Raw genomic sequence first — 24,024 nt, 5'->3', positions numbered from 1 at the left:
GGAAAAAAACACACCTACAAACCAGCTAAAACAAACAAACAAAAACAAAAATAAATAAAATAAAAAAATAAATAAATACATATTTTTTTTAAAAAGGTAAAAAAAAAAAAAAACAAAAAACATTTAGTTCATTTAGTAAAAAAAAAAGAACAACAACTGATGTAGCAAACACCAGGTAAAAACCAGCTAAAACCAGCTGATTTAACAATAGCACTAAGAAACAACTAAAACCAGTTAATGGTTTAAAAATAAATAAATAATAAAAACACGCTTAAAACCAGTTAAAACCTGTTGATTTAGAAAAAAAAAAACAGTTAAAAATCAGCTAATACCATCTGATTTAGCAATAACGCAAACAAACAGCTAAAATCTGCTGATTTAACAAAAAATAAATGAATAAATAAAAATCAACAGATTTTTTTTAAAATCAGCTAAAACCAGCTGATTTAGCAAAACTGCTAAAACCAGTTAATTTAGCAAAAAACAGCTGAAAACAGTTTATTTAGTGAAAGAAGACAGCTAAAACCAGCTGCCAAAAAAACCAGCTGCTAAAACCAGCTAAAATCAGTTGATTAAAAAAAAAAAAAAAAAAAAAAAAAAAAAAGGAAAAAAAGCTCAAACCTGTTAAAACTATCTAAATTTTACAAGAAAAGCTCAAAACCAGCTAATTTAACCAGGTAATTAAAAACAAAAAAGAAAACAGCAAAAAAAACAGCTGATTTAGCAAAAAAAAACAACAAAAAAAAAAAACAAACTTAAAAACCAGCTACAACTAGTTAATTCAGAAAAAACAGTTAAAAATCAGCTAATACCAGCTGATTTAGCAATTAGACAACAAAGAAACAGCTTAAAACCAGTTGATTTTGAAAAAAAAAAAAAACAGCTAAAAATCAGCTGATTTACACACACAAACAAATGGCAAAAAACAGCTAAAACCAGTTGATTTAACAAAAAACTGCTAAAACCAGTTAAAACCAGCTGATTTAACAAGGAAAGCTCAAAACCAGCTAATGTAACCAGCTAATTAAAAAAAAAGAACGGCTAAAACCAGCTGATTTAGCAAATATATTACAGTAATTTTGATGATTTAACTACACACAAGGTGTGGAGCTTAAAACAACCCGTAAAAGCATTTAATACATTAAAAATGAATAATGTATTTGAAAAAGATGTACAATATAATGAACATTAAAATATAATGATGACTCCACTCATATCTTGCCTAATAAAAGTTAATTTATTTATATTCACAGAGTGGGTCGCCTCATGGGGGCTGACATGTTGGGATCACATGACCAGCCAAATGTGTTACTGCTGACAAAATAAAAAAAAACTAAATTTTTTTGCTAGTAATTTTGTTGATTAGATTAGCAGTGGTCTCCAGCCGTGCTAGTCTGTTCTGCAGGGTATCACCTAATATGCAGCGCTGTGCAAAACTCAATGAACCGCTGAATACAAAAAAGTGTCTGTGTTCCTAGTTTTTGTTATATTTGTAGTCTGTTTTGTGCTATTTAATTGTTTCCTGCAAAGTAAGCAAACTTTTAGCATTCACAGTCCAGCTCTATCAGTGGAGCTCATAAAAGAGAATTAGATGATATCTCTGGTGGGCGCTGTCCACTAATTACAAAACACTGAACAAAGTAAGTAAAAAGTAAGTGGTCTCATTAATCATGGCTTTAGACAGAGCCACTGAGTGCTAATTTAATGCACTGTGTCCCGTTGACTCTGAAGGTTAATTCTGTCTTTGTGGAGTTGGGATACAGTGTCGCTGTTGACAAGATTAAGGTTATCGAGCCATGACTAAAGGTATTATGGTCATTTCGGATGATCCTGCTGCATATTGTCAACACAGTAGCCAGTACAGAAAGAGAGACACCTTTTTACTTAAAGAAACAGTTTACCAAAAATTTAATATAATATGTGTGTTTCTCACACAAAGCTATGTTTCAGAAAATTTAAGTCTTGAGTGTGTCACTGTAAAAAAATAAAAAACCCGATTTGTTGAGTCAGCTTAAAATAATTTGTTACCCTGCTGCCTTAAAATTTTAAGTTCAGTCAACTCAAATATGTTTAGTCAACTTGAAATGTTAAGTTGTACTAAGTAACAACTTAGATGTTTGTGTTTGATAAACTTATCAGATGGGTAAGTAACCCAGCTGCCTTAAAATTTTAAGTTGATTCAACTCAAATATCTAAGTTGTCACTTAGTATAATTTAACATTTCAAGTTGAATAAACTTGTTTTGAGTTGACTGAACTTAAAATTTTAATGCAGCCAAGTTACAAATTATTTTAAGTTGAGTATGTGGAGTATCTGGGAAACCTGTTTGAAAACAGTTGTATTATTGTAGCATAAGCCACAGATGCTGGGAATCTCGAGAATAATGTATTGCTGTCATCTCAAAGCAGCAGAATAAGAACAGGAGCAATTCAGTTCAAAAACCGCTGAGCTCACATTTCATTAACACTCTTCATCCTGTTGGAAGCTTCTGCATTTCATGAAACAAAATACGGCTTACCTCTGCAATAGTGATGCAGCCTTCATAGAGGGTGCAAAATATGGTTTGCCAACATGAGATAGATGAGAGAGTCCTCATCCACATGGAGTCCAAAGTATTCGGCATAATTTCCTGAAAATCCTGATCCTGAGAATCAGTGAACATGAAGATGAAATCAGATTTCACATCTGATGGTTGCATATGAATAATAATTAACTAGCAATTACATAAAACTCATTTTAAAAAGAGCTATGAAGAAACCAACTCACAACAATCCTTTTTTTGTGAATCTAATGTCATGTTTCATTAAAACAAAGTAGGATTTATACAAAGCGATCTTTGAAAACCCACCCAAATTCATTAGCAGCATCACTGGTACGAAATTAAAAAGAAAAGAGAAAAATGCCAGGATAACCTTTGCCTCACTACTTGAGTAATTAATTTCTTGCTTGAAAGAACTTGTATCACATGCTTTTTTTGCTTAATTCCATTCATTTATAAGAGTTTACATAACATGCTTGCAATCTACTGAAACTGCTCTTGGAACAGTCGCTCTTCCAATATGCTTTTCTAGCTGTTCTACAATAAGAGTCTGTGACATTTACAGTGGGAAGGTAGTTAATGTACAGTAATTATAAGTAAAGAACATTACGTCCTTAATTTTCCATAGACATACCGATCCCGTGATGATGGTAGAGCATAGATGTCACTCCGTCAAACCTGAATCCATCAAATTTGTACTCCTCCATCCACCAGCGCAGGTTTGACAGGAGAAATCGCAACACCTCCCAGCTGCACAGACACAAACACACACAAACCATTATTATGATATTCTGACAGGAATATATCTACATTTGAGTTATTGCTCATCCCAAATGTTTGCACACAAGAAACATTTCTTATTATTAAACCATGAAACACATTCTTATCAAGTTCTGTTTTGTTTTTATGTTGCGTTATGAAGTATGACATGTAATACAGTGCTCATGAAAACTTAATTTATACGAGCTAATCTATTCATCATACATAAGAATTACATGGTATAGGCAAAACCACGGTGGTTGAGAGAGCTCAATGTGCTGCAAATGAAAAAAAGAAACAAACACCAGCAATTTAAACATCATCATTAGTTTGACAGCACATGTGCTGCAAATACTCACAACACAACGAAACACATAAATATTCTGCAAATACTCACAGCACAACAAAACCAAATACATAATTATGCAGTAAATGCTCTCAATACAGTCAAATACAGAAATGTGCTTCACATATTTACAATACAGCCAGATACAGAAACATGCTGCAAATACTCAAAACACAACCAATATATAAATACGCTGCAAATACTCACAATACAGCTAAATACATAAATATGCTACAAATACTCACAGCACAACCAAATACAGAAACATGCTGCAGATACTTAGAACACAATCAAATACAGACTCATGCTACAAATACTCACAACCAAATACAGAAATACACTGCAAATATTTGGTTGTGTTATATTTGCAGTGTGTTGCTTTGTTTGGTTATGTGGTGGGTATTTGTGGTGCGTTTCTCTATTTGGTTGTGCTGAGAGCATTTGCAGTGTGTTTCTGTAGTTGTTTGTGTTGTGAGTATTTGCAGCATGTTTCAGTAGGTGTCTGTATTTGCATTGTGTTTCTATATTTGGTTGTGTTGTGAGTATTTGTAGCGTGTTTCTGTAGTTGTTTGTGTTGTGAGTATTTTCAATGTGTTTCTGTAGTTCTTTGTGTTATGATTTTTTTCCATTGCGTTTCTCTATTTGGTTGTGTTATGAGTACTTGCAGCATGTTTAAGTAGTTGTTTGTGTTATGAGTATTTGCAGCATGTTTTAGTAGTTGTTTGAGAGTATTTGCATTGTGTTTCAGTAGTTGTTTGTGTTGTGCGTATTTGCAGTGTGTTTCTCTATTTAGTTGCGTTGTGGGTATTTGCAATGCGTTTCTGTATTTGGTTTTGTTGGGAGTATTTGCAGTGTGTTTTTGTATTTGGTTGTGCTGTGAGTACTTGCAGTGTTTCTGTAGTTTTTTTGGTTGCGTTTCTCTATTTGGATGTGTTGTGAGTATTTGCAGTGTGTTTTTGTATTTGGTTGTGCTGTGAGTATTTGCAGTGTTTCTGTAGTTTTTTTGGTTGCGTTTCTCTATTTGGATGTGTTGTGAGTATTTGCAGCGCGTTTCTGTAGTTCTTTGAGTTGTGATTTTTTCGTTGCGTTTCTCTATTTGGATGTGTTGTGAGTATTTGTAGTGTGTTCTGTGTTTGGTTGTGTTGTGAGTATTTGCAGCGTGTTTCAGTAGTTGTTTGTGTTATGAGTATTTGCAGTGTGTTTCTGTATTTGGTTGTGTTGTGAGTATTTGCAGCACGTTTCTGTAGTTCTTTGAGTTGTGATTTTTTTCTTTGCGTTTCTCTATTTGGATGTGTTGTGAGTATTTGCAGTGTGTTCTGTGTTTGATTGTGTTGTGAGTATTTGCAGAGCATTTCAGTAGTTGTTTGTGTTACGAGTATTTGCAGTGTGTTTCTGTATTTGGTTGTGTTGGGAGTATTTGCAGTGTGTTTCTGTATTTGCTTGTGTTGTGAGTATTTGCAGCGCATTTCTGTAGTTCTTTGAGTTGTGATTTTTTCGTTGCATTTCTCTATTTGGATGTGTTGTGAGTATTTGCAGTGTGTTCTGCGTTTGGTTGTGTTGTGAGTATTTGCAGCGCGTTTCAGTAGTTGTTTGTGTTATGAGTATTTGCAGTGTGTTTCTGTATTTGGTTGTGTTGCGAGTATTTGCAGCGTATTTCTGTAGTTCTTTGTGTTGTGATTTTGTTTCGTTGCGTTTCTGTATTTGGTTGTGTTATGAGTATTTGCAGTGTGTTTCTGTATTTGCTTGTGTTGTGAGTATTTGCAGCGCGTTTCTGTAGTTCGAGTTGTGATTTTTTCCTTGCGTTTCTGTATCGGGTTGTGTTGTGAGTATGTGCAGCGTGTTTCTCTATTTGGTTGTGATGTGAGTATTTGGGACGCTTTTCAGTAGATGTTTGTGTTGTGAGCATTTGCAGCGTGTTTCTATGGTTGTGTTGTGAGTATTTACAGCACATTTCTCTGGTTGTGTTGTGAGTATCTGCAGCAACTTTTTGTATTTGGTTGTGCTGCAAGTATTTGCAGCATGTGTTGTCAAAGTGATGATGATGTTTTCTTAATTTGCTGGTGCTTTTTCTATTTGTGTGTGTTTTCTTAAGTTGCAGCACATTGAGCATTCTCTGCCACCATACATAACAGCTAACAACAATTTAACATAGCATTTACCAAAAGCGAGTCATTCAAAATTCAGGAGTCTACGCTGGATGATTTTTTGTCTTTTATGACTAGTCCCAAAAGGTTCTGGAATGTTCCAGAAAGCACTAGAATATTACAGAGTTTTACAGAAACTTCTGGAATGTTTCTATCCATACAAAATCAAAATAATAACAAACAGCAAAAAAGAAAAAAGAAAATATTGATGTTATGTGAATGCTGATATTGATGCTTTTGATTTTTACACAGGCAAACTTTATTCAGATTTTTTTCATCTAGAAAGCTGAAAAAATCAGCTTACAGTATATTTATAGTAGATCATTAGTTATTCGCATGTTTAAATCATATATTTAAACATAGCATGAACTTCTGATCCGTTACATATGTTTGCTTATGAATCCTGAATAAACATTATTTTAAAGCAGGGTTCTCCAGCAGGGGTCCACAGCCGTACCGCAGGGGTCCGCCAATTATTATTGTTTAATGAAACGTAAATATGCGTTAAACCAAAGTACAGTATTAAATTAACCTCAGCAAAAAAGCATCAGCTAAATGTTCCATTGTACCTCCTGCAATGCATTTGGTACAAAAATTATATATAATGAAGTTTATGACTTTTAGTTTAGTTTAGGATTCCAAACATCAATAAGGATTATTTCAAAGGCTTTGCAATGGAGCACCATAAAGCATATAAATACATTAATATGGAAATTAATGCATGTTATTATAAGCCAGGCTTAAAATGCAATACTCAGATTTAAACAATATGTTCTGCTCCGTCTCTCTGCTCACCAAGGGGTCTCCCAGTTTTAAATTGTTACTCCTGAAATATCACAAACTTTTATAAAAAAAAAACTGGAATTCAATTTATAATAATGAAAGGAGCAGTTCCAGTTACACAGTGATGTTTTGTACCAAAGTTTCAGGAAGACCCAAGTTGCAGCTCCAGGTTCTCAGGCACCAAGCAATATAATTAATCCAGCTGACATCATCACATTCTGGGATGTGTTGCTTCCCAGATGGCGAGAACTCAGTGCTGCCTGGAAGTGCAGTAGTATTGCATTCAGAGTTAGGATTTCACATGATACAGAGTGAAAGAAACCTCCTGATAGTGCAGCGAGCATCGATCACTGCTACACTCATGATGTAGCAGCACACACACTATTTGTGCTCTAGGATGTGACTCCAGGAATCTTTTCCTCTAAATATGTTTCTCTTAGGAAAGAGGTTCTCAAATTTGAAGGCACTGCTAGAACACTAAAGGGATCATTCACCAAAAAATGAAAATTCTATCATGAATAACTCACCCTCATGTTGTTATAAATGCAAGACCTTAGATATTCTTGATGAAGTCCGAGAGCTTTCTGACCTTGCATAGACAGCAATGCAACTGACACATTTAAGGCCCATAAATGTAGTAAGGACATCACTAAAATAGTCCATGTTACATGGACTTTAATGTTATGAAGCTCTTCCATGTCAGTCTTCAATGTGTGTTCACAGGAAGTACCACAACACGTTCTGAAGATGAACAAAAGACATTATTGTGAGCCTTTATTGATCGCATTTTCATTTTTGGGTGAACGGTCCCTTTAAAATATTATATAAAAGGTGAACTCAATGTGACAACCCACAATAAGGGAAAATTAAGTGAGTGACTATAATTGCTGAAACCATCTGTTTGCATTCTTGTTTACATTAAGACTAAAGATTGGAAAATCGACTCATTTTCAATATTTTTGGAAGAATTGGTTTATGTAAATAAGTTCATTTATAAGAAACTCTCCTTCAACCACTATTCAGTTCATAACCATCTTATAATCTAAATATAATTTGCATAATTGCAATAAAAAATACAAATAAAAAAAATTCTGTCATCTCTCGACTGAAAAGTTTTTATTGAAAAGTTCCAATTCAAATATGTTCATGAATCAGATTGTATGCATCAATGATAAACTATTTTTTTCCAGTGTACGGAGGTTTACAGAAGCAATTTCAGAACCGAACCGAACCGAGGTACGTATTGAACCGTGGACTAACTGTATTGTTGCATCCCTACTATACACTTTTCAAAAACACAAAGGAAAAATGTTGGACACCCAGGTTTGCCACACTGACCAAAAGAAAGCTGCTTGGTTTAAAATTAATTTATACATCAACACACTACTGACAATTGACAAATTACGTCCATAATTGTGCTTAAATTTTATTAATATTACCACACCTGTGTTATCTTTTAAATTCTCACTCCCAGCTCATCACATATTGACTTGGTCAGGACCCCTTGGCGTCACTTTTTAATGCCAGGGTACCCCTTTAGCATAATTTTTCGACATGCAGGGTCCTCCATTGCTTTAAATAAGAAACCTTTGGCATCAATATGCTGATGCGAAAGGCAATGGGAATTTTATCATCATGATCAAATTACATACCGGGTAATAATTTTGCCATTATTGCATATATGTTGGGGTGTTTTTTTTTTTTTTTTCCAATGTATACAGTCAAACCATTTTTTTTACACTACAATATTAGACTATTTACACATTTATGAGCACGCAACGCATGCCCTGCCCCTAAACCTAACCATTTATCAAGATAAAATACAGGCAGGATATAACAGGCAGATACAACTACAGTCACTATTGATTTCTGTATCAAGTATTAATATCCCAAGTCTTCTGAGGCAAAATGATTGATTTTTGAAAGGAATAGACACGATCGCAGTCTCTATCCACCGTAAAGCTCATCCTGTGTGTAGTCTGTGCACAAATTTACAAATTGCCGCCAGCAAAAGCGTTACGTCAGCTTTGCTTGTGAGATGCCATTGGCTCTTGTGAGTCTCATGACCAATTGTGTCATGCTAAACATGTTTGGGAGTATCTTTCTGAATGCGATATGTGCAGGAGCGAGATCATTTTCATCTCTTCTTCGCATAAAGATATCGGAAGACTTGGAATGCAACGCGACTTGTTTGTAATGCCTTTATATGGCTTTTTATGGTAAGTTTTTGCAATAAATACCTGTCACTGTACTTTATTTACCTGTTGCATGTTTTATATTGTTCAGAAGTGGGTAGGTTTAGAGTAAGGGTAGGGGTGGAGTTAGGTGCTCCAAAATATCTGTTTTTGCACATGTGCGCAAATCATTAAATACAATGCATAATGCAAACAACTAAAAGCAATGGAGGACCCTAGACGTCCAAGAGTGATGCTAAAGGGGTCCTAACCAAGCATCAATATGTGATGATTTGGGAGTGAGAATGTGTTGACCTGTAAGACCTTCAGTCATTTTTAGACAGCAATGTAACTGACAAGTTCAAGGCCCAGAAAGGTAGTAAGGACATTGTTAAAAAAAGTCCATGTGAGATCAGTGCTTCAACCTTAATTTTATGAAACTGAAATTATATGAATGCGCATTGAAGACTGACACGGAAGAGAAGAAACTGTTGAATAAAGTTGTAATTTTCTCTCCTTTGCGGACAACAAGTATACAAGTACCAGTGGTGTAATGTAATGAAGTCAGTATTTTTTGGGAGTATCTGTATTTTACTTGAGTTTTTATATTTCAGCCTACTTTTACTTTTACTTCACTACATTTCCTAATTAAAATGTATACTATTTCCCCGAAGCATATTCGTTACTTACTACAAAATAGTCAGAAGGCAGGAAGGCAGGTTTGATGAATCAGTGGAATGGCACTTGCAAGTTAGACTCCTAAAAACACCTTTACTCATGTGCAAACAAGTGCACGTACATCTGCGGATGATTCATTTTCCACTCAAATCGTGTCTGGGGTGTGCAATATAAAGTATATCTTCCGCGATAATATGATATTGTTGTAATGATGTGCGAACTGACATTATCAGGTAGGCTATATCACCAAATCACACACAGATTTGATTTATTAGTCTATTAAAACTCAAAATTCCAGGCATTCTAAATTGTAGATGGCAAAAATGCTTTTGTATGCTATTTATATATATCATATATATATTTATATTTATATATGAACTTAAAGGAGAAGTTCACTTCCAGAACAAAAATGTGCAAGATGTTCATGTCTTTCTTTCTTCAGTCTTCTTAAGAAATTATGTTTCTTGAGGGAAAAAAAATAAATAAATAAAAAATCAGGACTTATCTCCATACAGAGGACTTCTATGGTGCCCATGAGTTTGAACTTCAAAAATGAAGAAATCTATTATATCTATTATCAAGAAACATAATTTCTTATGGACTGAAGAAAGAAAGACATAAACATCTTGGATGACAAGGGGGTGAGTAAATTATCAGTAAATTTTAGTTCTGGAAGTGAACTTCTGCTTTAATCTATATCACACAAAGGGTACCATTTTTCTGCAGATATCAGCGTGATAACACATTTAATAATCATTTTATAAAAGTTCAGTAAAGCAATATGTGACTTACATTTTAGACATAATATTACTTGTTTTTCCTCAATTTTGCAAAGGGAAATAGTTCCAAACAAAGATCACAACACTGTTTTGCATCTCTGAGCAATGGACTGTGTTTACTTATTGAATGAATCAGCTTTTTGAATGAATTGGTTGATAAAAATGATTCAGTGAATGAATCAGCTGTTTGAATGAATCGGCTGATAAAACTGATTCAGTGATTCACTCATTAACACAGTCAAATGCTTTGTTCCAGATTGAATCAGCCATTTGAATGAATCGGTTGATAAAAAATGATTCAGTGATTTACTCATTACCACAGTCAAATGCTTTGTTCCAGACTGAATCAGCCATTTGAATGAATCGGTTGATAAAACTGATTCAGTGATTCACTCATTAACACAGTCAAATGCTTTGTTCCAGACTGAATCAGCCATTTGAATGAATCGGTTGATAAAACTGATTCAGTGATTCACTCATTAACACAGTCAAATGCTTTGTTCCAGAATAAATCAGCCGTTTGAATGAATCGGTTGAATCTCAATGACTCACTTGCTGCCACTTACTGGCGGTTTTAATTTCACATTTAGACTATTTTTCCATGTCTTATGATTTCAAATATCAGTATTCAACATTTTATATTAAAAATAAAACATTAGGCCTACTTATGCATCTGTAACTGCAGTTTAAATGCATCCATGTCCCCTCATTAAACTGTGTAAATACATCTAAATGCTATTTCAGATGCAGATTCCAGTAATGTTTTCTTATGTTGGAATGAAAGACACTAAGTATCGGATGAAGTGCATCTTATTCTAACTCAAAAATACAAAATGGAAGAAGACCAAAGTCATTTTCTGGTAAGATATCTGTACTTTTACTTAAGTATGGCTTTCAGGTACTTTATACACCACTGACATGTACCTTCATAAAATTACGGTTGAACCACTGATGTCACATGGACTATTTTAACAGTGTCCTTACTACCTTTCTGGGCCTTGAACGTGTCAGTTGCATTGCTGTCTATGCAGGATCAAAAAGCTCTCGGATTTCATCAAAAATATCTTCATTTGTGTTCCGAAGATGGATGAAGGTCTTACAGGTTTGGAATGACAAGAAGGTGAGTAATTATTGACAGATTTTTTTTTTTTATTTCTGGGTGAACTAACGCTTTAAAAATCCATCACAGGCCAAAAAGGCTGTGAACTCCTGCCTTCAGTGGCATTTTAATCTATGCAAATGTTTTGCAACCCCCTCGTATATTTCTGAAAAGCTGTACCTGCAAGTGCGACTCCCTCCGTCCATGTTTGAAAGCTAGAAATGAATACCAATGCGCTCTATCTCCTCATCGGGTACCCCAATCAGCTTCCCGCGGCATGCGGCTATGAGCATAAATTAACCGTCAGGATGAGAAATTGGAATCAACTCATCCCTAAAGTACGTCTGTATCCTGGTGTTTGGATGATATGTGTAGGCACTTGTGACCAGCCCCCTCCAGCTGAGCATCCTCAACAACTTGGAGTAATGGCCACGTTGCCATAGAAACTTTGTTAAAATGCGAGCGCGGGGGTCCTCTGGCACCGCGAAGCGCACGCGGAACAAGGTAAAGCACCTCAACCGTGTGAAGCCGAATTAAAGAGCGCGAAAGAACACCATCATCTCGCCTGAGAGTTTTATAAATGCCAAGCGCTCCGATTCGCGCTACGGCATCCTTAATGTTATTGTCAGAAGAAGGACAATATGACACTTACAATGCAGCCGGTTCTGGCCGGAACGACACGAGAGGCCCCTACGGAGTCGGGCTAGCGCTAATCCTACATCTTAAACTGTATTCGACGGCACGAATGTGTGAATGAACTCTCTTCAACCTCGATTCTTCTCTTCTAAACTTCTACAACAATGACAAGAGGCCCAGGTAGCAGAAAATGAGAAAATATGGAAATGAACCATCTTTTGACACTCACACTGGAATTTGAAGCTATTCAGAATAACTTATGAACCTCCCCACACAGGCAAGTCTGCAGAACTGTGAAGATGTCTGATAACATTAGCGCGGTATAAGGAGCTACAGCCTTCATTTGGAGTCATTCCGTGCTTCGGCTTGATGCATTCAGCGGCGTGCTGATCTAGGCAGCAACATTCATGTATGCTAAATCAAATATATGGATACAAGTCCCCGTCGGCCGGGCGCAAATCCCCCAAAGCTTCTTCCAGGACTGAGCAGTTTGCAATTGGTTCTGCATGAGGAGTGAATCAGCGCCGGGGTAGATTGTAGTTTTCCAAGCCACGGGGGAAAATGCTGATGTAGATATCCTCCGCGCCGTTTCATAAAGTTGCAAATGGCGAGTTTGCAACTCCGGGTTGGCTCTCCCAATACTAGGGGGCTGTGGTAATCTGATAAGCGTGCGGCATGGGCGGTCACGCAGAGCTGTGGGCGATAAATAGATTATACTGTGATCAACAAACGACGCAGAGGCCAAACACACAATGCGTTATCGTGGGACTGAGGTAAAGCCGTGACAAAGCCACACCTGCACATTAAAGTCAGAAGAATGACTGTTATTCCTTATGGGCGAGTCCTGTCGGGAAGGTTATCCGACAGGGAGGGAGTAAAACGTTTTTGTCAGATGAGATGGACTGTGAAGGTAAAGCAGGGCTACTCAGCTTTGGAAAGGGCCTTAAGGGCTGCATTTAATTTTAGTACTTATTTTGGTCACACTTTATTTTAAGGTGCAATTCTTACTGTTAACTTTTAACTACAACTTTTGCCTCAATAAAACTTCTAATTTGCAGCTTATTAATAGTTTTTAAGGTAGTTGTTAAGTTTAGATATGGGGTACACTCTAAAAAACGCTGGGTTAAATACAACCTAGCACTGGGTAAAATATGGACAAACCCAGTGATGGGGTTGTTTTGACCCAGCAGTTGGGTTAAACGTTTAACCCAACCTTCTGGGTAGTTTTATTCAACTCAACTACTGTTTAAAAATTATTATATGGCTGGCCAAATAGGTTGCAAATTTAAAAATCAAACATATAATTACTAGAGGCGTCTGCAAAATTTAAAAGATGAGCATTTATTAATAAGCAATTAAAAATGTTTTATTGAATTATTATTTATTTAACTTATTAATGTTCATTTATTGAACATATTAATAAATGTTAATTTCCAACCTATTTGGGGTTCATTTTAAGCAAGAAATATATATTGAGTTAAATAAAACTACCCAAAAGGTTTGGTTAAACATTTAAATCAACGGCTGGGCCAAAATCCAGTATTATTTATTGATTTATTTATTTATTTGACTATGATTAAGGGATCTAAAATACTAGTACTTTTTAAATCTAGTACTTTATAAGTACTAATAGCCAATATTTCAGTAATATGCAAGCTAGTAAAGTGAGAACTGGTCCTTAAAAGAAAGTCTTACCATAATTTATTACTAATGAAGCAAGTAGATGATGTGTGGTTCATAAGTGTTTCATAATTGATGTTTCATAATAATCAACACTTTTATTCATCTTGGTTAATAGTTTGTACATACAGTGCAGCAGTAAATTTAAAAATTTTAAGTTGTCTAATTTATTATTACTTGTTTCATCAATAAATATGAATTAACAATGAACAATTATGCATAAATACATATTAATCTAGTACATACAATCTAATCTCTTAACCCTGCAAACCCTTACATAAAATCCAGAGTTCTCAAAAAAAGAAAGAATAAAATAAAAATATATAATAAAAATCTGAAAAATAAAAATTATGCTGAAGGGAAAAATGAGTAACTGAATGAATTAATGAGTCAATTAATAAATATATTTATTATAATTGTAAAAACATAGTTTTCGAACTGTTATTTATGTATACATAATAATAAAATTACATTTGATTTAATTATTTGGTGATAAACAGCAAAATTACAACAATGACTAAAAATTAATGCTTGCTCAAATGCTTGCTGTTTCATGTTTGATACATTTTCAACATGACTTTTTTACATGAATGAAATATTATCAAGCAAAAGCTACTTAAATTTTCATTTTGAAAAAGCAATGAAAGTAAAAAAAAACAAAGCGTAAATTAGCAACATTTTTTCAGTAAAAAGGAATAAAATAAAAATAAAAATAAATAAAATAATATAAAATAAAATAAAATAAATGAGAACTGTGATTTGGAAGTTAACATTTCAGCATTTCAGTTTTTTTTTTTTTTTGTTTTTTTAATTAAAACTCTATTATTATTAAAATAATAATTATTAGTCCTTCAACTTTCTGAAGAGCATGGATAACCCACTAGGTGGCAGAAGTCATGTAATAGATCATATACTATCCACGTTCTTGGTAAAACAATGATCATGTCAATGGTGTTGATACCTTACAAAGCAATGCAATAAATATGATACATAGGACTTACAGGGTTAACATGGTGAGAACACCATGCTGCAAACTGCAGTTGCCACAGTACTGACATCACACAGACCAAAAAAATCTACTTGAGACCCAGAGTTCAATAACGCTGAGGTTAAGGAGTGACTTACGGACAACACTATGGCTACAAATTGACAAACGGGCCAGTTTTCTTCTTAACCAGATTATATACGACTTCAAGGGTGTCTGGAAGGACGGTAAAATGCTGTTCTATTCGATTATGAGTCTCCCTTCATGATTTCCCCATATCGCTACCATTTACCATGAGCGCTCAATGACAACATATACGATGCATATCAATGAAATGCCTTGCATTGGTAGTCAAGCCGTTCAACGCAAGAAAAAAAAGAAGCCATGCGACATTTCCTCAGAGCCAAATAGCTGATAATCTGTCTCAACAGCATATTCATCCTTGGGGAAAGAATGACAGGAAAAAGACAAGTGTGATGATAAACATAAAATGACCTTGCTACACAGTATGCCAAATCTGTCATAAGCACTGGTTCCCAGACAGTTACGAATTAACACTACAAGAATACTCTAAAACCGAGGATAATCTCTCAACGGGGGTACGCTGACCTTATTTGCATTTCTTCTACCTGATATTGCTACCAAGTCTCAGGTGTAAAGAAGATCGGAGGAAGAGGAAACATATAAATCCCTGTATCCTCAACATTACAGTCAACCTGCATGAGAACAAATAAATTTACAACCTTGACAGGTCATTTCACACAAGGCGCAGCGGTGAAACGACGGCATCTGACAGACTGAGAGATGGCGAACAGCCGGGCCTTGTGGGAAACGACGGTTGAGGCACCTCATTTCACGCATCTCACACGCTGTGCCTGTCCTATTGGTAAAACGGCTTCTTCACTCATTCAATAAGAGACAAGCAGCGCAGATTAATGTTTATTGGCGAAGAGATGGATAACACCTGGATAAAGTGATGTGACAAGTGCCATCGTCGTGTCATTTTTTGTCGTGCTGGAATTCGTCCAGAACTGTCAGAATTAGCATTCTCCATCAACATCCAGCTGTGCCTCTGGTGAATTCAGGCATTTGTCTCAATAGAAAGTTTATTAAGTCTCATTGAGAGGTGTTGGGAGAACATGTGACGCGTCCTGATGAGGAATGAATATTCTGCGAAAACAAGGAGGGGGAAAACCGATTCGCGAGCACGGGACCTTATTGTCATTGGAAATCTTTCACAAAGGCAGAGTATAATTCAGCATTCCTCGCACAGAATACCAAGCAAGCCCCACAGAGTCATTAAACCTGTGCATTCCTCTTAGTCCGGATTAAAAAAAGAGCAATAAGCCTTGGCAAAAGTAATGCACGATCGAAATGTGAGACCACAAAAGCGGCTAGCCTCGGGTCTGGCTCCGTTTGATGTGCAGAGGGATTCCGGTGATGACTGATGAAAAATGGATGCAAATGAGCCAATACAGCAGGAGACTGGAGGAAGGGATGGATAAGCGTGGAAAGAGCCTTCTGAAGTCACACATCTGAGACCTCTCGAACGCCAGAGAGAGGGCAGACGGCGGCGATGGCCGAGAGGAAGTGCGCCTGCCCTTCAGGAGACGGGTGGAGAGGAGCGTCATGGCGGCACAGAGGATTAATTTACTCGCCTTCACAAGGTGTCCTTGCTGCTCTTTGAAAGAGCCTATTAGAGGAGCCACAGGAAGCCATGAAGTGCGGCCCAGCGGATGTCTCTGGGCTAGTTAGATCTCCACTACAAGGGCTAAGACCTCAAACACTGGCTGTTCAACATTTCCCTGTAGATGCCACGGAAACAGGGTGCATAACAGAGCTAAACAGAGTACGCACTAGATGTTTCCATACAATCACCTTGTTTTCATGACCTGTGCATGTCGAAACGGTGCCTTATACATGTTGAAGACAAGCAAACAGGGAAACTGGATACAACATGATCTGTCAGTCATCATGAATTTTAATAGACTGTTTTGATAGACCAAGAAATACAAATCAGAATGAAGCGATGACATTCTCCAGTAGGGGACTGCTTGTTTATATATGTGAAATTGATGGAAGAAACATAGTTGGGGGTCGATTGTGAAGGATTATTCCCCACCTGACACACCAAGGGGGCATTTTGACTGGGACACAGAATATCAAGGTCAAGTTTGTTGGCAAGAAAATCTCTGGGTATTAAGATGTATGGCATAATATAACATAATATAACATAAATGATGTCTCTTACTGAAATATGTAATAGAAAACCCAAGAAAGATTTTAGTTGTTTAAAAAAAAATCCACATTGTATTATACAGATTTTGGACTATGGGGGACGCCAATATTTCAGTGATGTCAAATGGTTACACTTGGTGAGCTACTGCTACCTGTTGCTTTGTTTACCGCAACACAACTCAAAGAGCAACAAGAGAAGCATTGTAAGTCTTCACTGCTTTCCTAGCAATAATAAGAGGAGAAAAGAATGGGACGAGGCCTGTGGGCGAATGAAACTTCCTAAAGTCCTGCATCTTTGTTCTCTCCACAGCCCTGATGCCTTTGAGGCTTTTAGCAGACCACAGCTACTGAAAAAGCTTACAGGTGATGATAGATATAAACGTTGGCTTAAACCAAATGCTGGACCATTTATTTTTCCCCAGAGGGAATCTAAACGCCTCTGAATATCATGTGAAATCCACGCTCAGCATGTTTTCAGCCTGCCAGGATGACATCTAGCGTTTCTTGTCTCTGCCGTTTGCATGCTCTTTCAGTAGCTGTGGTCTACTAATGTTGCACTGCATCAGTATTTTATTTTCCGAGTTCTGTATTCCGAGTTGTGTTGTGGTAAAAATAGCAACATTTAGAGCCAGTAGCTCACCGAATACAACCATTTGACATCATCAAAATTATGGCGCCCCCATAGTCCAAAATATGTACAAGACGATGTAGATTTTGAAAGAGATGATGAAAGACACATCATTTACACTATATTAAGCCATACAAGTCTTAATAATGGACTCAAGGCCAAGTTTGATCCTCGTCTACAATGGTGTTTTCACTGCGTTTCAGAAACGGTCTCTGTCTACACCACACAACTACAAGCACGTCACATGACAATTCAAGCAGGTACAACCATAGATATGTATAAGTAGATGCCCTATTATTTAGATGGCGGACACGTCTATGTGCTTGAAGTGGTCAAATGGGGAATCTACCTATAAAAATCTATGGGTACAACAATAAGCATGATGATACTGATACACGGTTGTCAAGGATACATAGAGCGAATGTGGGCAGCCACGCCATCGTTTTCAAAAGTCTCTGTTTTGGTCCGTTTACACTGAAACGCAACCCCAGAGTTTTTAAACTAAAACAGGGTCTGCAGCGTTTTTAAAGGCCTCCGTTTTCGAGGGTCAAAAATGCTGGAGTAGTGTAAACGACAAAAGTTATGCATTTTAAAACGAAAACGCACTAGTGTAAACGCAGCCTTACGTGACATAATGTGAAAGGTAAGTACTGAGAGAACCAGAAATACCAATCACAACAAGTGTCCATTTATGGTGTCCCATACTTGGAATTTGTGCTCTGAATTTCATCCAGTTGGGGGTTCGGTGCCTTGCTTAAGGGTCTCACCTTAATCGTGGTATTGAGGGCGGAAGGGATTGCTGCACATTCACAAGTCTGTTACAAGTCTGACTCTCTAACCACTAGGTCATGACTGCCCCCAAAGTGATATAGCGGGGTCTAGCTTGCTCGTATATGTGAAACTGATGGAAGCAACTTAGTTCACAGCTGACTGTGACTATTTGTGACAGTTGACTATTCCCCACCTGACACACCACCTCACTTTTTCAAGCATTTATTTTTTTTTTTTGCCTGGACATAAAGTTTGCAAAGATTCATTAAAAAAAAAAAAAAACCTTATACTCACTTCTGCTGTAAGTGAAGCTGGATCATGCAAACATAGACGGATATATGTAGATCGGGAGGCACATTCCCTTCACAAACAAACGTAACCCACTGCATCTTCAGGGCTCAGATGTCGGGAGTAAATGACGACCACTATGTTCATTATTACGTCCAGCAACACAATCACCTCAATCGCTCAATCTGAGATATTCTTGTCTAACACATCCCTGCTCTGGCATCGAAACAAAGAGGATGGACTCTGACAGCTGATCTGAGGTAAAACGCTCATGTCAATCAACTATCGTGGGAGTGGCCTCTGTCGGTGTGACGCCACAACGACAGGCACTTGAGAATGGCTTGATTTAAAAAAGGGGATATTATTTTTACAGATTAATTAAAAACCACTGCATGGATTTTTATCATTATAGGGTAGATTTGTACATGCACTGCCAACACACATTAATGTTCAAACAACATGTAAAAGTGAACTTAGCATCCGATGACCCCTTTAAACTTATTTTCTTCCAGTCAACCATTTGGTCTCTAATGTTCTCCATACCAAGAAAGCCCTCTATTCCCATGTCATGTTGAATGAAGGGACAACAATGATTGTTTGACTCTACTAAAAAGAGTCCCTCATTTCAAGCAACAACACATGTAATTTCCACCGATGTCAATGGCGCATCTGTTGCGACGTTCGCCAGTGCCCGTTTCAAAGTCGCTTGATTAAACAATGCAGTGCCATCGCTGTCGCCACCAGGAACGGCCCTTCCGCGATTCATCTTCTCAAAAGCAGGAATTAATAGAGAGCCCGACACCGAGACGCATCCAAACAAACGGCGACAAGAAAAACAGACAAATGAACCGGCGATGACACCGGGGCGTTCCTTCGGGCTTTTACAAATGACTCTTCAGATGGCTGCTGGTTGTGGCATATGTCTGCGGCCCGTCTAATGAGTCCCTCTGAAAACGGCACAAGCTCAATAAGTAATGAAACTGCAGCTTGGCTCTTATTACAGAATCTCTGCGCCGTCTGACACTAACGCTGGATAATGTATTGGCGGCAGCAGCTTTTGGCATGCGCTTATTAAATGTGGGTTCAAAAAGGCATTGATAGACTCCACGGAGGCGGCCGGTCTGTCTCTTAATGTGTGATGAGATGAGCTTACAGCCGTGGAAGGAGAAGAAGAGAAACTTAATTATCACGCACCGCGAGAGCACCAATCAATAGGTTCGGGTTTACCGTGAGGGCCATTAGGGTCAGAGCCAGCTAGCGGCTAAAGTGCCGTACGCTTTTGTAGAGCTTACTGCTGCGATGACAGTAATGATTTGGAGAACAGAGCGTCGGGCGGCATCCGTGAAGCCGCATACATTGTGTGTGTGAATGGAAGCCAGAACCGTTCAGAGCAAAGGATTGTAAACACGTCTCTGATACTGTGACACACAAGAGCACTTTGAGCTCCTACACATTTAAGACCCATTTACACCAATTGTTGTTCTTCACTTCATTTACACGCATGATGTTTCGCAGTTAGCGATTCTCATTTTGATATGCTGAGTCTTTCATTATTGAAGATCTCACGGGGCATGTCTGAGACATGTTAACAGAACACACACTTTTAGATGTAGACTGGCATACATGGGCTTTGTTCGTCTGGTTTCAAATGTATGTGTACTTGATCAGGGACTTGCATGTTTCTGCGTTGTAAAATAAAAGGATAATGTCATTACTTTCTAGGGAATTAACTTTATGTGCCTCATAGAATTTCTGTGTTAATGCCAACACAAGCTCACAGCTGTTACTGACTGATCATCACAGCAGACTGTGATAAAAGACGATACAATTGCCATGGGCATTAAATAAAGACTTAATAGGCTGCATAAAAATATATTCTTTTTTTTTTATTATTAGAATCAAGTCTGCTTATAATGTATTTATTTATTTATTTTTAAGATTTAAACTGGATTACTTTTTTTAATAAGCTTGTTAATTCTTATTTTCTTTTGTGCATTTAAATTTGATGTTTTTTAGTGATATTTTACCCAGAACAAAAAAAAATGTCTCCACAATAAAATCCAGGCGGTGCAATGAGAAATTTATTTGACGAAGGTCAAAACGAATGACGCTTTGAAATAAATGGACCTTTTTATCGCTGCTGAATCCCTTTTTCCTGCCCAATATGTTTTTTTAACTGCCCTTTTTCTACATTATTGGCCTCTTCGCATAGCCACTGACAGACTCGCAAAATAAAAACACAAAACTAAAACAATTTGCAGAAACTTAGATGTTTCACACTAACTTTCTTTTAGCTATTAATGAGCAAACATGCTTTGCTTTTTAACTGTCAGCTTTAAAAGACAAGTTTTTTTCTTTCTTTTTTTTTTTTAATCAGCTCCATAAATGGAGGCTTTGTCTTCCAATTATACACTTTGTCAACTGTAAACAGTATTCACACAAATATAACACACACGCTTGATGTCAAAATTGTGAGATTTGTTTAAAAAAGCCTAGTTAAGTGTCAACTCTTCTGACAGCAAACCAACATTCTTCTTTTTTTGGAAACACTCCTACAGTTTGCTCTAATTTGTAAAGTTGGTTTTTCGAGAACAAAAACCACTGAAGATTTTTCCATCAGGAAGTAAACATGCTCTTAATGAAACCTGTCAAAAATGAACTTTCCACTCAACCAGATGTCAAGTGCATCTCTTGAGATCCATTTCACCTTTAAGATATTTTGCTTTGACAAATAAGTGAACATTTCATGGTTAAATGAAGATGATTCTGTGTACTTGTGGAATTAAATATGAGTGTGCCCTGCACTGCAACAACACACAAAAAAAAAATAATAACTGGATAAAATTATTGGCACCTTGTAAAAATTGTAAGAAATAATTGCTTTTCAAGCATGTGATGCTTCTGCAATTTGTATTTAGACACACCTGTGGCAAGTAACAGGTATGGGCAACATAGTAATCACACTTGCAACCAGTTAAAATTGAGAAAAGTTGACTGTGTTGTGTGTCACACTGAGCTTGGAGAAAAGAAAGAAGTGTAAAGAGTTGTCTGTGGATTTGAGAGAAAACATTTTTGGAAAAACATGGACAATCTCAAGGCTACAAGTCCATCTCCAGAGATCTTAATGTTCCTGTGTCTGCTGTGCACAATATCATCAAGAGGTTTACAGCCCATGGCACTGTAGCTAAACTCCCTGGACGTGGACAAAAGAGCAAAATGAATGAAAAATTACAACGAAGGATTGTTCGAATGGTGGATGAAGAACCCTGATTAACTTCCGAACAAATTCAAGCTGATCTGCAGACACAAGGTACAACAGTGTCAGCTCACACTATCCCTCGCCATCTGAATAAAAATAGGACTCTATGGTAGGAGACCACTGCTGACACAAAGGCATAAAAAAGCAAGACTGGAGTTTGCCAAAACTTCTGTGACAAAACCACAATCCTTCTGGGAGAACGTACTGTGGACAGATGAGACAAAAGTAGAGCTTTTTGGTAAAGGACATCACAACACTGTTTACAGAAAAAAATTTGGCCTTCAAAGAAAAGAACACAGTCCCTACAGTCAAACACGGTGGAGGTTCAAATATGTTTTGGGGTTGCTTTGCTGCTTCTGGCACTGGATGCCTTGACTGTGTGAACGGTAATAATAATTAATTAAATAATTCCAAAAATAAATAATTCCAAAAAACAGCATATATTATCTAGCGTAACAATCAGTTATATTCATAAAAATAATACAATTTACTGTCTCTGCCTGAACTGTTTTTTTCCAGTTCATGACAGTTAGGGTATGTCAAAAAACTCCCACCTCATGTTCTCCCTCAACTTCAAAATCGCCCTATATCGCTGTTTTACCTTTTTTGTTAAGGGTGTTTGATCTTCTTTGCATGCTTACTTTGCAAAGACTGGGTTGGTGCTTCTCCAGCGATGTATGATTTCAAAATTATTTTTGATGAAAATACGATTGGAGTTTTTCGACATACCCTAACTGTCTTGAGTCAGAATGCACAGAGTTCAATGAGAGCAAGGCAAGACAAACACTTGAGAATAAAGTAAGTATTTAAATTGTATTTTTTAATGAAAATAACCGATCCTTTCGCTAGATTTACAACTGCATTTGGGATCGTCTGACTGCATTTTGGAAGTTCAAAATCGGGGCACCATATCAGTCCATTATATGGAGAAAAATGCTGAAATGTTTTCCTCAAAAAAAAAAAAAAAAAAAAAAACAATTTCTTTACAACTGAAGAAAGAAAGACATTGACATCTTGAATGACAATGGGGTGAGTACATTATATGTGAATCTTTGTTTTGGAAGTGGACTTCTCCTTTAACACAGGAAATTTGTGTTACTAAGCAACAGAAGGCTTCAGTTAGGTTATTAACTATATTAAAAGAGAGAATCAATAGTCAAAATGATTCAAAATATTTCACAAGAATACAGTGAGAAATCAGTTTTTAAACGGGCAATAATTCTTATTCCGAGCACATCATTTGAAATAGAACAGTGTGGCAATTATTGCATTTTGAAAATGATTAGTTGAATTTTAGATTGAATATTTAACATGCAAGACTTCAGAGACAAAGGAAGCGAACAATGAGGAAGGACATATTGATGGAGAATTCACACTGTGCTTTGGCAGAGAGGTTTCATATACAACATTGAAGTAATTGCTGTCAGCCCAAGACGGTGCTATGGGAATTCTGCCAGAGGCAAATAGAGTACAGTAGGTGTTCCAATTTAAAGACTCGCTCAGTATGGGTTCGGGGGGGGTGGAGGAAATTAACATATTAGCTGGCATATGGTTGTGATGAAAACCTAATGGCTATAGAAATGCATCTTTAGCTATAATGATGAAAAATTTGACCAGGTCAAATATAAGCTCCAGCGACTTGCCTCAAAATCTACAATAAGTGTAACAATGACATATTCTTGGTATTTAAAGAGACAGAGCACTCTAAAACGTAGTCATGAATTACTTACTCTTATGTCAATCCAAAGTTCTCCTTCTGTGTTCGATAAAAGAAAGTCAAGCGAGTTTGGAGCGACACAAGGGTGAGTAAATAATGACAGAACTCTTTCTTCAACTTGGTCTACTGTGGGTTCTGCGTTTTCTAAGCCTCTTAGCGCTTTTGCATTGTCTCTTTGTTTTCAGAGATGAATGAGTCTAAATAAGCAAATACTGCAATGATTATTCATAAACAGAAAGCATCTTTAAGAAACCTTACATGAATATTCCGTTGCGTGAGATAAGGACATGTTAATGCTTGATTATGGGCAAACAAAAGTGCTGATGAGGTGAACTAATTATGGAAGCATAATTCCATGCCACATTATTAATTATAGAGATATGACCTGTGAGCACAACTCAAGAGCACACGCACACACTTACATACTCGCATAGCTCCAGAACAGTAAACTTGAGTGGTTGAAATTAGACATTCGAGCAAAGAAACATTTTAAGATATGCAAAATATTCTAAATAACTAGG

At 36.8% G+C, this 24,024-nt stretch overlaps 1 protein-coding gene across 1 annotated transcript in view; it reads right to left on the bottom strand.

The window, feature by feature from the left end:
- The window catches only part of gbe1b (glucan (1,4-alpha-), branching enzyme 1b), a 205,877-nt gene that overhangs the window by 107,695 nt on the left and 74,158 nt on the right, over window positions 1-24,024 (bottom strand). Inside the window, 3 exon segments of the mRNA XM_051129146.1 lie at window positions 2,519-2,543; window positions 2,545-2,644; window positions 3,174-3,289. Of these exon segments, the coding sequence (XP_050985103.1) occupies window positions 2,519-2,543; window positions 2,545-2,644; window positions 3,174-3,289 (241 nt within the window).

This window comes from Labeo rohita, chromosome 15, assembly GCF_022985175.1.
Source record: "Labeo rohita strain BAU-BD-2019 chromosome 15, IGBB_LRoh.1.0, whole genome shotgun sequence".
Lineage (NCBI taxonomy): Eukaryota > Metazoa > Chordata > Actinopteri > Cypriniformes > Cyprinidae > Labeo > Labeo rohita.
Note: the sequence above shows the minus strand (reverse complement) of the source record. Positions and strands in the feature narration are given on the sequence as shown.